General features: G+C 35.9%; 4 protein-coding genes across 7 annotated transcripts; 2 read left to right on the top strand and 2 right to left on the bottom strand.

Moving 5' to 3' along the window:
- The first annotated feature begins 4876 nt into the window (after nucleotides 1–4876).
- LOC120636119 (ATP-dependent DNA helicase PIF2-like) lies at nucleotides 4877–5773 on the top strand. Its single transcript, XM_039907416.1, has one exon. It carries the CDS (start codon nucleotides 4892–4894, stop codon nucleotides 5756–5758), a length of 867 nt encoding a protein of 288 aa, XP_039763350.1. The 5' UTR covers nucleotides 4877–4891; the 3' UTR covers nucleotides 5759–5773.
- On the top strand, nucleotides 5772–7691 carry LOC120636384. Its single transcript, XM_039907837.1, has 2 exons — nucleotides 5772–6415; nucleotides 7571–7691. Exons 1-2 carry the CDS (start codon nucleotides 5772–5774, stop codon nucleotides 7689–7691), a joined length of 765 nt encoding a protein of 254 aa, XP_039763771.1.
- Nucleotides 7692–7741: 50 nt separating this feature from the next.
- LOC120636382 (piggyBac transposable element-derived protein 4-like) lies at nucleotides 7742–9544 on the bottom strand. The gene is made up of 3 exons (XM_039907835.1): nucleotides 9211–9544; nucleotides 8118–8812; nucleotides 7742–8062 (listed from the first exon to the last, which is right to left on the bottom strand). The coding sequence occupies exons 1-3, from the start codon at nucleotides 9542–9544 to the stop codon at nucleotides 7766–7768; spliced, it is 1326 nt and encodes a 441-aa protein (XP_039763769.1). The 3' UTR covers nucleotides 7742–7765.
- Nucleotides 9545–10201: 657 nt separating this feature from the next.
- LOC120636121 lies at nucleotides 10202–13723 on the bottom strand. Of its 4 annotated transcripts, none has more exons than XM_039907419.1 (2): nucleotides 13535–13723; nucleotides 10202–10894 (listed from the first exon to the last, which is right to left on the bottom strand). In XM_039907419.1, exons 1-2 carry the CDS (start codon nucleotides 13550–13552, stop codon nucleotides 10304–10306), a joined length of 609 nt encoding a protein of 202 aa, XP_039763353.1. In that variant the 5' UTR covers nucleotides 13553–13723; the 3' UTR covers nucleotides 10202–10303. The 4 variants fall into 4 exon arrangements, 3 of the variants coding, with proteins under 3 accessions (XP_039763353.1, XP_039763354.1, XP_039763352.1); XM_039907420.1 differs by having other exon boundaries at nucleotides 13538–13723; XM_039907418.1 differs by having other exon boundaries at nucleotides 13566–13723.
- Between the last annotated feature and the right edge of the window lie 2015 nt (nucleotides 13724–15738).

Genomic DNA, 15738 nt, shown 5'->3' with positions numbered 1-15738 from the left:
CGCATCTTCGTGTGTTCTCTTTGTTGGCTTCCTTTTAGTAGGAATCGTAGATTCAGTATTCATGTTAGTCGTATTTTGTTCTGTAGCGCCTTTTTCTGTAGCTCCACGTTCTGTATTATGTGACTGTGAAGATGAGCCACAATCCTGTAATCAAAACAACGATTTTTAGGGTGTTTTTAGGTTTGTAGCATATAGGTATAGCCTTTGGGATTAAAGAAGTGTCTCGGTTTCAGCTTGGACTAAAATGCTTTCGTTTGATGTCCGACTGTTCTTCTTTACACATATAGGCCACATCTCTCAACCAATTGTTGTAAAATTTTATGAGTATGTATCAGAGTGTTGTAATTATCTAACCTGCTCCAACATTTCACGAGAATCGGTTGAGTAATGCGACCTGTAGATGACATACAATCGGACATACGTTGGAATTCGAACGGGCATCCTCCGGACTTAAGCTCCGGACATTGTCTAATTTAATTAAGATCTGATAAATATTGTCGGTGAAAAAGGTCATAACTCTTCACAGATAACAGCAAGTCGCGAGGCATATGGGACGGGGATCGAAATCATGCGAACCATCCCACTATATTATTATGAATACGAAAGTTTGTGAGAATGGATGTATGTTTATCTCAACTTAATAATCCCGGAGAAGCTAATCAGAGCGAATCTCAAAATTAATTAAAACATCATTCCGAAACAAATTCGACGAACGCAAATTACAGTGAATCTCCAGATAATCTTTGCCCTAGGCTAAGACGAGCACTTACATATCTCAATAACTACGTCACTGATTTAATGGAGAGGGATTGTCATAGAATTCAAGTAAAGAATGTCAGTATTATGGTCATGTACATGTTTTCTTATGTTAATTAATATATTAACACCTAATATCTCTTTGGTTTTGTCTTTACTGTTCGTTTGTTCGTTCCAGCCAGCTAGTTAAAATAAGTGTCGGCGACTGAAGAACGGTGTCGCTACCCCCACCACGGGCTACGACTACCTGAACACGGTGGAAGTCACGACCGGAGTGCGTAGCAGACGGCTGCCGACCAGCGCACGAGACAGAGGTCCAACTCTGTCTCAGAACATAAGGCAGGGTTCTTATACCTGCCTTATTTCGCGCCTCGTCACCCAGTAGGACACGTTCCCTTGGCGTTGGTTCGGCATAAAACGCCGACGCGCCCTAACAATAAGCATTAAATCAGTAACATTCTGCATTCACTAATATTACTATCTTATATCTTTAAATGAGCAATTCTTGTATATATATATATATATATAATTGGAATCTCGGAATCGGCTCCAACGATTTACATAAAATTTAGTATATAGGGGGTTTCGGGGGCGATAAATCGATCTAGCTAGGAATCATTTTTAGAAAATGTCATTTTATTCGTTTTTTATCGATAATCAACTTAAACATAAACTTGGAAGAAAAATAACAAAAAGGAGGCGTTTGAGTAGTATCAAGTGATAATATGACTCTTCCTGACATCTATTGGCGAATAATAATATTATTTTTTATGAGCAACTAATTGCTTTAACGACACAACAGCAGATGGCGTTGTTAAGTAACACGAAGTCAATGAGTGTTTGCTGAGGTTAGACTAAAATCAATTGTTTATTTATGTTATTTGTGTTTTCTTAATGCACGTGTTCACTTAAAAATGCCTAAACGATCTTGGAAAAAAACGCTTATAAACAATCTAACTTCACGAAGCCGCAACTCGTCTCAAGAACACCTAGAAGAGCATCGTCATCAAACTGATCAGGATTCTCAAAGTTCTCACAGTCTCTCGTTAAATACAGAACATAATCAGGTTTCTGCTCGTCCCACACGTGCTGCTAAAGTGACATGCTTGCAAAATTTGACTGAAATTACACGAGCAGAAAGGTCTTATGATTTAGATGTTTCACGAGAGCGTGCGGCCCAACGTGTAGCTAATGAAAATAACGGACAACGAGAGCGACGTCTACAAGATTTGCGGCAGCGTGCGGCAGAGCGTGTAGCTTCTGAGAATGACGAACAACGAGAGCGTCGTCTGCGAGATTTGCGGAAGCGTTCGTGTAGCTTCTGAGAATGACGAACAACGAGAGCGTCGTCTGCGATATTTGCGGCAGCGTGCGGCACATCGTGTAGCTACTGAAAATGACGAACAACGAGATCAACGTCTGCAAGATTTGCGGCAGCGTGCGGCACATCGTGTAGCTACTGAAAATGAGGAACAACGAAAGCACCGATTAGAAGAACAAAGACGTCGAGACGGAAGACGACGTAGGGCTTTAGAACTTAATAATTGTTTGCCGACTTATAAATGTGCCGTTACTGCAGCTGTGCAATATGACGCCTTAGGACCATTTGAAATTTTGTGTATCCATTGTGGTGCATTGCATTGGAGGAACGCGTTTCTAATCGTATAAATAGAAATTCTTTCGGTGACTGTTGTTTGCATGGACGAATTGTAATGGAGCAACCAAAATTTTCATATGAATTAGTACGTCTCTTTTTAAACCGTCACCCATATTCGGAAGAATTTCATAAAAAAAATAAGAAAGATAAACGCATCTTTTGCTATAGCATCCTTCAATGTAGAAGATGATAGAACAATAAATAGCCATGGAATTTATAGTTTTATTGTTTAAGGACAAGTATATCATAAAATGAATATGGCAGCACATCCGACCCAAAATGATGTTGGTGACTTTGAACGGCCACAGTATGGACAACTATACTTTTTAGACCCTGATGAAGCCGTGAATGAAAGAGTTGAAAATCATCCACTCAATTTAGGAATTACTACCTCAATGATGAAGTTATTGGATATATAATGATGCGAGAAGTGGAGGATGAAATGAATCGGTTAACTTATGCCCAAGGGTTGCTCCCACCATACGTAAAGCTTTTATTTAGGCTTCCAGGTGAAGCTGATCGCAGAAGCTTCAATATACCGGCGTGTAATGAGGTTTGTGCAGTTTTTACACTAAGTGCTGATCAAAGTTTTCCAGAAAATGAAATGATTGTTCATCAGCCCAATAATAACATTGTCTCTTTAAGTAATGTTGATAAGCGAGTTGAGCCATTTACTTATCCATTATTTTACCCCGCTGGCACGGATGGTTTTAGCCCAGATTTGAAGTTACAAACGCCTTATGCAAGCCGCAGTCATTTAACTCTGCTTGAACTGGCACAATACAGGCTTTCGTTTCAACCAGAATTTGTTAAATTTTTAACAGAGTCTCCATCAACAGAAGTCCATTTAATGCACTGCACTTTGGGGGTCGATTATTTCAACAATATTTAGTGGATACTTACATTCGTGTAGAGCGTGACCGTATTCAGTGGATAAAATACTACCAAAATAAAATTCTAGTTGAACAATATACGGGAGTAACCAGTTTCATTAACCAACTTGCCGAAAAAAAAAATGCCAGTGTTGATGAATAGATTATTTTACCCTCTTCTTTTCCTGGTTCGACGAGGTATTACACAGAAAATTTTGAAGATGCAATGGCAATCGTTCGAAGGCTTGGATCACCTGATTTCTTTATCACCATGACATCAAATCCTAACTGGCCAGAAATAAAAAAGGCATTGCAAATAAATTTAGAAGATGGAACAATCTTGCAACAGCTTCCGCAGGATCGTCCTGATATCGTGGCTCGAGCTGCTAAGTTAAAATTTGACCAATTAATAGAAGATTTAGATAAAAAAACAAATCTTTGGAAAAGTATCGGCTTTTGTATACACTATAGAATTTCAGAAACGAGGATTACCACATATGCATCTGCTTATAAATATGTCATCTGATGACAAGATTCATCAACCAGAAGAGCTCGATGACTTGATTTCATCCGAAATACCCGGAAATGATGACCTAGAGTTAAGAGAATTAGTACTCCAATGGATGATTCACAACTCATGTGGCGATTTAAATCCCAATGCAACGTGTATGTTTCATAAAAACGGAAGAACAAAATGTCGGTTCGACTTTCCAAAATCGTACCAGGAAGTTACGTCTTTAGTAGATGATGGTAAACCAAATTACCGACGACGCTACAATCCGCAGTTGGACCCTCATAGTCCCCAATTTTCACACGAACATGCGGTTTATCGCAAAGACATAAACGGTCGTCGTATAACAAGAGATAATCGTCATGTAGCCCCCTACCACACCTATTTATTGAAAAAATATAATTGTCATATAAACGTTGAGTACGTAGGGAGTATTTTGGCTGTGAAATATCTTTATAAATACATTTATAAAGGACACGACTGTGCATCGATCAAAGTTGTAGAAGAACAAAGGACACTGATTTATGATGAAGCAAATACATACATTGAAGGACGTTGTGTCACGCCACCAGAAGCATACACGCGATTATTTGCTTTTGAAATTCAAAAATTAAAGTCATAGTGTCCAACGACTGGATATTCACTTACCAGGACAGTATCGGATCGCAAACTTGGACCAAACCCATGAAGATTTAGCCGATATTGGCCAAAAATGGTCTACTCTAAAGGCTTATTTTAAGCACAATACAGAAATTAAAAGACAATCATTCAAGCGATAATGTCTTACGTCAATATCATTTTTATTGGCAGATGCCTGAAAATTTTAAATGGATCGGAAAATCTAGCAAATGGGAGCCAAGAGTTCGTCATTTGCGAGTCATTGGTAGGATTCATAATGTAAATTTCGTTGCTCAACCGGAACTTTACCACTTGCGATTGTTACTATTTCATGTGAAAGATGCGACAAGTTTTGAAGACCTTCGAACCGTAACAGATATCCAATATCAAACGTATAAACAAGCCTGCTTAGCACGTGGCTTGACTTACAACGATCAACAATGGATAGTAGGATTACAAGAATCCGCATTATTTAAAATGCCTGTAGCAAGCCTTTTTGTTCAAATTTTAATTTACGGATCTCATGAAAATCCAAAGCGTTTGTGGGAAACATTTAAAGAAAATTTGTCAGAAGATTTTAAACATGCAGCCCGGCAAAATGGGCAGCCTATAGAAAATGCAATTAAACGTGGTTACAGAATTATTGCTAAAAAATTAAACACTGAAGCAGCAGAAGGCCGAAATTTCCAATACTGGGTACAAACTTTTGGCTTTGAGGACATTGATAATTACGATCTTGAAGATAATCAAGATAATTTAAACACGGATGAATCAGCAGTATTAGGAGAGCAAATGTACCAGTTACTAAAAGGAAAGCAGATAGAAGTAGTTAATTCTATTCTTCTAGCTGTAAATAATACAGCTTCTGAAACGAAATGCTTCTTCATTGATGGTCCGGGGGGTACTGGGAAGACATTCATATATAAAACATTATACTATATGCTGACTGAAAAACGATACAAAGTAAAATGTATGGCTTTTACCGGTATTGCTTCCACATTATTGCCTAATGGACGTACTTCTCATAAAACTTTTGGACTAAAAGTACCACTGACACCAGATTCAGTCTCAAGTATCAAACCTAATTCTTCTAAAGCGAGACAATTAGCAGAAATAGATATTTTTCTTATGGACGAAGCTCCGATGCTTCCAAAATATGGTTTGCAGAGCATTGATCAACTTTTACGATCCATTGGAAATTCGGATCTCCCTTTCGGTGGAAAAGTAATAGTACTAGGAGGAGATTTTCGCCAATGTCTGCCTGTACAGCCACGTGCAAATAAATCTGAGTTATTAGATCTTTCTATCAAACGATGCTCCTTATGGTCTGTTTTTAAGACTTAAACTAGAAGAAAATATGCGCGTTGATATAGAGCAACGTCAATTTGCTGATTATTTACCAAAATTAGGCAACGGCGAACTGACTTTACATGCTATGGAAGAAATTGAATTGCCACAGAATATCATTTCAAGCAACAATCTTATTGATGAAGTATTTGGTAACTGCTTAGCCAATGAAAATTATGAAGGGATGAAAGATAGAGCAATACTCGCGCCTCTTAACAATGATGTTGAAAAAATTAATGATGATATAGTTGCTAAACTTCCCGGAGAGTACAAAACTTACTATAGCCATGACTCAATGAAAGATCAACCTGAAGGAGGAGTCGAATATACAAAAGAATTTCTCAATAGTGTCAACATTTCAGACTTGCCACCACAAGAGCTAAAATTGAAAAAAAATGCGTTAATAATGTTGTTACGTAATTTAGACGTGTCAGAAGGACTATGCAATGGTGTGAGACTCGTGGTCACAAGTCTGTGCAATCACATAATAAAGGCAAAAGTTGTTACTGGTGAACAATTCGGCAAAGAAGTACATATACCAAGGATAACCTTAGACTCATCAAAAGGACAACTGGGATGCACCATGCAGCGTCACCAATTTCCCATGCATGGCATGTTACATGTGGCATTTTCTAGAGTTAAGCGACCAACTACGTTAAAAGTCAATCTTTCGCAATATAGTATGGAAAGAAGTATTAGATTAAAATCCGATTTCAAAATTAAAACTGCGATGACATAAATAAAATATATATATTTATACTTACGTAATTGATTGATAAACTGTAAAAAATTAAGTATTTGTTTCTAATATAAGATTAAACTAATTGCACTCACGATTTTTTTCTTTAAATAACCAGTTCATATTTTTTATTATATTATCAGTAGGATCGAAAAATATTATTCATATTTCATCATTTTATTAGTAATTCGTACTTAAATATAATTTCCAAAAAACACAATAAAAAAAAAAAAATAACGAGCAAAGCTCGGTCATCCTGGTACTGTATAATAAACTGTAAACAGTATTCAATCCAACAATAGGCATAATCAAAACATAATTAAAGTTTCTAATATAAGATTAAACTAATTGCACTCATGATTTTTTTCTTTAAATAACCAGTTCATATTTTTTTATTATTCTATCAGTAAGATCGAAAAATATTATTCATATTTCATCATTTTATTAGTAATTCGTACTTAAATACAATTTCCAAAAAACACAATTTAAAAAAAAAAAAAAAAATACCGAGCGAAGCTCGGTCATCCTGGTACTGTATAATAAACTGTAAACAGTATTCAATCCAACAATAGGCATAATCAAAACATAATTAAAGTGATAGACCAAAAAAAATCATTAAAATTCCACAGGAGTCCTAATATGACTTCATTGTAATGGCGGCTGTACACACTCGTCGAGAGTTTCGGCCGGTGATAGTCTCGGCGAGAGCGTACTTGTACACACTCGCGTTTTCATTTGTACGGAAGATTTCTGTGACAATGGACGTGGAAATTGCAGCTGCTGTTTGCCTTTGTGCTGTGAGCTATTATAATTTTTTATCCATTTACCATAGAAAGAAAATTCTTAAGCCATGGCGAAGGAGAAGATGGTGGATGGTTACTATGCACCGCAATAGAAGCAGGTAAATACTTAAAACATAAGAAAATGGCAATAAGACTTAACACGTTCGCTGCCACTTGAAAAATTTATGATCAACGGGGAGGCCAAATTTTTTTTTTTTTTTGATCGACTTTAAAAGTGATTAGCTAAGATTATTATTACACTTAATTATGTATATTTATATTTAACAGTATTTTAAGTGAGGAGGGGACTGCACCGCACCGGCGCGTGCTAGGCACTGGGAATGAAATTTTCATCCCCAGTGCCAAAGACCGCACGGGTGCGGGTTATGAGTTAACTACGTTTTTATAATTTATATGTAATAATACGCTAATATTTATTTAAATATGGTTTATTATCAATCAACATTACAACGAAACTGAAGACTAATTAAGTTCTAAGTGGTAATTTTCAAAGCATTCCACACAAAGTCCAGGTTTGTCAGGACAGGTGCCACAATACCAAGGAGAGTCAGTACGCTTTTTATTCTTGGTACACTGGCGACATGTCTTTCGTTTGAGACGCCCATTTGAAGTAGTTTCAGTGGCCTTCATTATTTTATGAGCACTGTGGGTATTTGAAGGTCTATTTTCTGGCACATGTTCTGGCAGCCGAGCATTTATGACATTCAAGCGGTAATCATAGAGAGACATTTTACGTTGTCCTGAATATTTATTGTACATCTTCATTGAATTCAATAAAAGTAATTGGAATGTGTGGATGGCTATTTTCAGATACCAACGTAGTTTTTCTTTCGCATGGATAGTAAGCTAGAAGCTGGTCTTGCCTGTCTACTCCTGACATGTAATCGTTATATTTCGAAATAGCTTCTGGTTTCTGAGTAACATGGCCACGTTTATTTTGAACTTGAACCATTTTGTCTTCATACTGGGTAGTAATATACGTCACAACACGTTTATCTTTCCACACACCAACATGCACTCCATCACGAAACATTGAGCAATTTTCTCCTTTTTTAATTTTTTTTTTCATGAGTTCGTGAGGATTGTCTTTCAAATCTTTACGGAGAGTGCCTGTGCAATAGGTGTTGTGATCAAGCAGCTTCTTTGCCAAACCAAAACTATTATAATAGTTGTCCATATATAATTCGTGACCACTATTTAGTTTTTCCCGAAGCAGCTCCATGACAACTTTCTCAGCGTGTTCCTTTCCAGTCACGTCTGTATCTTTTGCACCTGCATACACTCGAAACTTCAATATCAACCCATCTGGTTCAGTGAGCATGTACAACTTGATGCCGTATTTGTGGCGCTTATTTTTGATGAACTGCCGAAAACTCAATCGCCCTCTCCATAGCACCATACTTTCATCCAGAGATAATTGTGCTGCAGGATAATAACATTCAATCATCTTGTTGTTGAAGTAATCAATAACACTTCTAACCTTGAAAATTGGGTCCTCACTTTCTTCCTCTGAGGTAAAATGCAAACATCTCATTATGAGGAGAAATCTGTTCCTGTTCATTTGTTGCCCAAAAATTGGAATGGAAAACAGCCTATCAGTTTTCCAATAATCTTGTAGACGACTGAGGGGGATAGTTCCCATGTGGAATAACAAACCAAGAAAAATTCTCAGCTCGCAGACAGTGACCGGTTTCCATCCAGTAATCCTGGCAAAATCTTTACTTCTTCTGCCTGGAACTTCCTGATTATGATTAGCTATCAACCTCTGTGCCTGTGCATTGGTCTCAGTACAAATCATCGTCAAAAAATCTTCAGTAAAAAAAAATTAAAATAGTCAATAGGATTTGCTCCTTCAACTTCACCATAAAATTCGTTTGATTTCGTAAAACGAATTTCCTTCATCTCACCAGTTGTAGTCCATTCAGAGGTTGAACCTGATGCAGAGGGTTGGTTTATCTGGGCTTGACCTTGACCTTGACTGTCTGATACAGTTAGAGTGAACGGCTGCAGGTCTTGCTCCTGAACTGTAGGTAACACTGATGGACGTGTCGGAGGACGGCATTCAATATTCCAGAGGTGTTCCTCACTTTCACTCTCTGATGCTGACTCCTCGTCATCAGGCTGGTAGTCATCTTCAGAATTATCAGAATACAGTGCCTCTTCTATTTCACTGTCATTCAAAACAGAAGACAATTGTTTTCGCTGCCTTTTAGGTTTAGGAGAGCCTTCTCTGTAATCCATTTTTATTATTCGTTATTTGTGTATAAAAACTGAACCGTCAAAGTTACGAAAAAACCAAAAAGACGGTAAGAAAATTTAAAATTTCAACCACAGTGCCGATCCAAATACAGTGTTCTCGGCCCGATGCCGGCGCCAAACAGATTCTAAGAATTTACTATGACGCGAGACCGCACCGGTGCGTGGACGGCCCCGCGTATGTACACCTCACCCCGCACCCGTGCGGGGGTGGCAGCAAACCTGTTGATTTTTAATTTATCTTACTTTTATTTTATTTTACCTGCATGATAAGTTAATCATATATATATATCTTTATATTTCAGAAGCACCATGGAAAATCAATTGGCGGAACTGATAGTGGAACCCTCGGGTCAATTTAACAACTTTACAAGAATGTCTATAATAGACTTTGAATATTTACTACAACAAATTGCTCCATTCATAACTAAGAAGAATACGCCTAAAAGGGAAGCAATCCCAGCCAAAATTCGCCTAGCAATTACTTTGAGATTTTTAGCCACAGGCGATAGTTTTGAAAGCTTACATTTCCTGTTCAAAGTTTCGAGTTCGATTATATCAAGAATTGTGCCTGAAGTATGCATTGCACTAAACCAAGTATTGAAAGATCAAATTACGGTAAGTGTGTGGATACAGAATAATAACAACACTTACTGTTTATAAACTTTATTTATTACAGCAGCTTTTTAACAAAAAAAAAACAACCGACGAAAAAAAGAAAATTAGTTTTTAGGATTTAATTAACTATGCTTGATGAAATGCTTGACCGAGAATGTCGTAATCTGTATCTGTTGGTGGGCTCACAATCTCATTAGACAAAATTTGTATGGTATTTGTATTGGAAACGGCTGAAGAAGAACGTGTTGCTGACATGTCTGGTTCTGAGTATGAGGTACATGACGATTCAGGCCGTACGTAATATATTGGTGATGTATTCGGATGTGATAATTGAAGTCGTTGTGTTGGCTCTGAATACGATGAGTAAATCGGTGAAGGCCGTGCAGAGTATGTGGGTGTAGTATTTAAACGCTTAATAAATAATCCATCAATTTCATACATGATTTTTAAGCTTTCTGATTCAGATAGTTTACGAAGCTTATTAGCAAGAATCTTGCCATACCGATCGAAATCGTCTTCTACCACTTGTGGTTTATTTAAAACTTTATGCAGTGAACTTATGGCTTCCTTCATAGTCTTGCCAGCTTCTTGTAGTTCCACTGGATTCTTTCGGCGCCGCGATACAGTTGGCAATGGAGATAATGCCGTAGGTTCTGATTGATGATCATTTTCACCTAGATCATTACTGGCAATTCCACTCTCAGGCGTAGGTGGATTCTGAAAATAACGATATATTATATACATAAAATAACAATTAATATTTATTTTACAGATTCCGGAAAATCCACAATCGTGGTTAGAAATAGCAAAAGGATTCAGAAAATTTCCAAGGTGTATAGGAGCAATTGATGGCAAACACATCGTAATGCAATCTCCTGCACATAGTGGTTCGGAATACTACAACTATAAAAAGAGTTTCAGCATAGTACTTCTGGCTCTGGTCGATAGTAATTACAATTTTATTTTTGCTGAAATTGGAAGCCAGGGAAGAATTAGTGATGGTGGTGTGTTTCGTAATAGTCAACTATGGCAAAGAATTTGTTCAAATAATCTAAATTTTCCGATGCCAAGACCACTACCACGGGGTACAACAGACGTTCCGTATGTTTTTTTGGGAGATGGAGCATTTGCATTGACAACTCATGTGATGAAGCCATATCCAGGAAGCCATAATGAAGGAACACCAAAACGTATTTTTAATAAGAAACTTTCATCCTCACGCGTAGTGGTTGAAAATGCATTCGGGATACTAGCCTCAAGATTCAGAATATTTAGAAAACCTATACTACTGAACCCTGAAAAAACTACTATAATTACTATGACCTGTGTGCTGTTGCACAATTTTTTAAGAAAGAGTAGTACGTCATCAGCAATATATACACCTCCAGGAACTTCTATAATTAATGTCAAATAATTATTTTGCAACTCAGGCATTTTTAGTCTCATTTTTTTTTAAATTAAACTTTTTTTTATTTAAGAACATTTTTTTTATTGTTTTGTTGCATTTGTTTTAAATAATTTACATTATCTTATCTAACTAGGCTTTCCTGACAAGTACAAGGTCAATATCTAAGTACATAGAAAAGATCCTAAATAAAAATTAACAGCTTGGTTAACCTCACTAGGTAATTAGTTATCTTAAATTGAACAGACTAATGACAATAAAAATTTAATACACATTCCATTTCGCTAACCTCAAAATTTGCTCTATTTAAACTTGAACTCAAATGTAATGTAATAAATAAGATTTGTAAGAAAAATAAATATATCACACATTCCATACAGCCAATCTGACCAATTAATAATTATATTAACACTATTGAACCCACCACCATTGTAACACTAATGAAATTAAAATTAACATAAATTCAATTTGGTTAACCTGACTAGTTGAATAAAATTTCGTAATTTAAATTATCAAACTTATTGAACATTTTGATTCCAAGTTAATCATTTTAGCAAAATAAAAAAGCGCAACTTGGCCATACCAGTTGCAGATAATAAGCATAGTCTCTTGCAAAGTACACCAATTGGTTTCCCGGACACCATATACTTAAATGGAAATTCAGCAAGCCTTGTTGCATTGTGCCTGCATATTTTTGTTTTGGGAGCTAATAGTTCAGGAAGCATCAATAACATCAATCCATTTACATTGGACCAAAATCGTATCCCACTTCTGATGCTGAGAAATTTGTGAATGGGAAGTCACATATTAACTTCAAGACTATCAATGTTCAGGATTACACTTAGATCACATTATTAATAAAATAGTATTATTGAAGTTAAATTAAATTAAAAAACCTAGTTTTTAAGCAGTAATCATTTATTCCAATGAATGAATATTTTTAGATTAAAACAAATTAAACAAAACAAAAGATAAATCAATATATATGCGCAAAGGCGGCCTTATCGCTTGAAGCTTGAAGCGACCTCCTCCATACATCTAATGGAAAATGGGATAGTGCAACATTCAATTTAAAAATAAATAATAGATATACATTACATGTACTTTACATACTAATACTATAAAATATAAAGATTCATAAAATCATAATATATAAATCATTCTAATTTTACTACATGTTAGACAGGAAATGGTTGATTTGAAGATGTTTAAAGTTAGTACTGTCTTATTTCTCTTGGTAGATCATTCCAAAGGTTAACCACCTTAACCCTAATAGAATTGCCATACGCCAATGTATGACTTGCAGGAACCTGTAACTTGTTGTCATCATTAAATCTCAGATTTAAGTGAACATTGCTACAAAGAAAGGTGAATCGATTGTTTAAGTATCTTTAAATATTTTTCTTCTGTTTATATAAAGAAAATGTTTTCTATTAGATATTAAAATAAATCTTGTACCAACTTTAACACTGTATATTATTAAACTTCTCGATAATTCATGTTACTTGTTACCTTGAGAAGACGGAGAAGACCACTGTTGCTCTTTTATTTAATCTGTCGAAACAATACTTATAGACACAATTACCTACAACATTGTCATAAGTTATAACACTAGGCCATACAAGACGTATAAGATAGTTCAAACATAATTACTATACTAATTTATAACACCAAGACTTTTGAATTAAGTTGTTTATATAGAGCAACCTCGGCTACATATACTGCCAGTATGAAATAATTCTGGGGTTCCATATATTATGGTACCTAAGTAACCCAAAGGATATTAGAGTTATTCTTATCTAATGCAACGTCAGGTACCACCATAGTACCAATAACTTATCACAACTCCATCACCAGTATAATATACGACTCTTGTTCCGCCATAACAATAATTTATTAAGTATATAGACATCAGGTACCACTATTGTAGCACACAACACTTAACAACGTACAACTTTTAACAACTGCATCACCAGTACATACGACTCTTGTTCGGCCACAACAACATTTAATTAAGTATATCGTTTCCATTATAAATCATCTATCCCAATTTGTAACATTCTATCACCATCCTTTTCTTTTCTCAAGAAATTAATTCAAATCCGTGCTAAATTTTCTTTTCCGCCAGTCAATCTTGTCAAACTCGCATCCCGGCCATAGATCTTATATGATCAATGAGAATCTAGTAAAGGAGATTATTCTACATCAGAGCACTATGAGTGTACGATCAATGAGTATACAAACTATGCTTGGTTTTTATATTATATATAGCATAACGAAAAGCTCTCGTTATGCTATGCTATATATAATATAAAAGCAGGTATAAGTCAACCTTAAATGATAAACAAATGCTGTCCCGGACTTTTTTTAGAATTTTTAAAGGGGAACAACCTTGTCATACATGATTTTATCGAGACTTTAACCGTTTAGGCACGCACGCAGCGGAAAAGCTCTCAAAATGATTAAAAAACAACGGATTTTAAAACTTTTTCCATTAATGCTATACTCTTATTAGTCTTTGCGTGATGCTATATAGCCAACAGCCTTCTTCGATAGGTAGGCAATCACACACTGAACTAATTTTTCAAATCAGTCCAGTATTTCCTGAGATTTCCTTCAACTTTATATACTAATACTGTTGGTGGGAGGCGCCCGACGTGACGGCCCAGTGGTGACGGACAGTACTTGGGCATTGTAACATTACTGTTTTTTCTAAAACAAAAGATTTGTCGAATATATATTCCCTATTTCCTAACACATTAAACTCCGTTGATTTTTACATCCTGGTGAGTGTGATAAGATATATCGGCGCAACTACATATTAAGTTGCTAAATTGATTATCCTAAAAACTAAATTGATTAAAGATTAATTGTAATTGTTTTGCTCATAATTAAAGATTATAAACTAATCGAGGTACACCTGTAAACAATAGATTGCTTATCACCCCACCTGGGATTTCTTTATAAATACAGAGTATTCAGTGTATTTCTGGCATGAGTAGCCAAACCGAGCAGAGCTCCATATTGTTGTGATAACGTTTTTAAGTGCAATGAAATAATTATTTGATAAAACAAGTCTTTACTTCTGCTAATATGGAAAGTTACGATAGCGACGACGTAAATGATATTTTGTTTTTAAAAATAATATCGCCTCAGAGGCGCCGTCAGATATAAATTAACTTATGAATTGGATTTACGAACTACTTACGTGCTTTTCAAGATTTTCGTTAGGGTTAAGTGTAATTACTTCAATTTGACATTTTCCAATGCCCAGTCGTTATTGTCTGGTTGATATGTGGTTGGACTTTTCAGATGAGCATTATTTCAACTGGTACATACAAAATTTGCTCGCAGAAATTGCTAAAATAGCTCGCTTTTGCAAGTCGTCGTCAAAATTTCGTAACTTTTATCGGAGACTGTATACTAGTCGATAAATATTTGCAGTCCAGGGTCATCAACACTAATAACATTCAGGGACATTGTAAACATTTCATATAAATCTATGAATAATACTGAAGACGTTTTGTTGAAAATCTTATTTTCAACTAATTCGCTGTTGCCGAAGTCCTTGAAAGCTGCCTGGTACTCGGGTTATTTTTTTAATGTCTTATCTTCCATACATCACTAAAAGACAGATGATGTATAGTAAAAGTTCGCAGTCGACTAAGCGACCTAACTCACTCGCACCCGTTAGAAAAGTCGTTACCTCGCGCTGGCAAGGTGTAAGCACCATAAATACTGTCCGGCTATTGAGGTAACATTTTTTCATAGGTTCCTAAGTAACATATATACAATTTTGGTTTTATGCTGTAGCGAAAGTATAATTATAGTTTATTAAAGGTTAGGGGTGTCCGGCAAGTTATCTACATCAATAAAATATAAAAAAAATTAGCTATATTTTAACGAATTTAAGGTACTATTTTATTTACCTTTACTACCTGTTGCCTGCCCAAGTAACCGCAACTAAAACTCTATAGTCGTTCTTATATGTATAGAGGACACGCGCAGAAGAACTTTTAGCTTTTATTAAATAACGAAGGTCTGGCAGTCCTGGGCTCTTAGGCTACTCTGGCCGGGTGATCTATTTTCTCCATCTATTTTCACACAAAAAAGTGTCATCTATTGGCCAATTAGGTTTTATAGTATTGGTTAATTC

Source organism: Pararge aegeria, chromosome Z, assembly GCF_905163445.1.
Source record: "Pararge aegeria chromosome Z, ilParAegt1.1, whole genome shotgun sequence".
In the NCBI taxonomy this organism is placed as follows: domain Eukaryota; kingdom Metazoa; phylum Arthropoda; class Insecta; order Lepidoptera; family Nymphalidae; genus Pararge; species Pararge aegeria.
The sequence above is the reverse complement of the archived record's forward strand: the minus strand, read 5'-3'. Positions and strand labels throughout refer to the sequence as shown.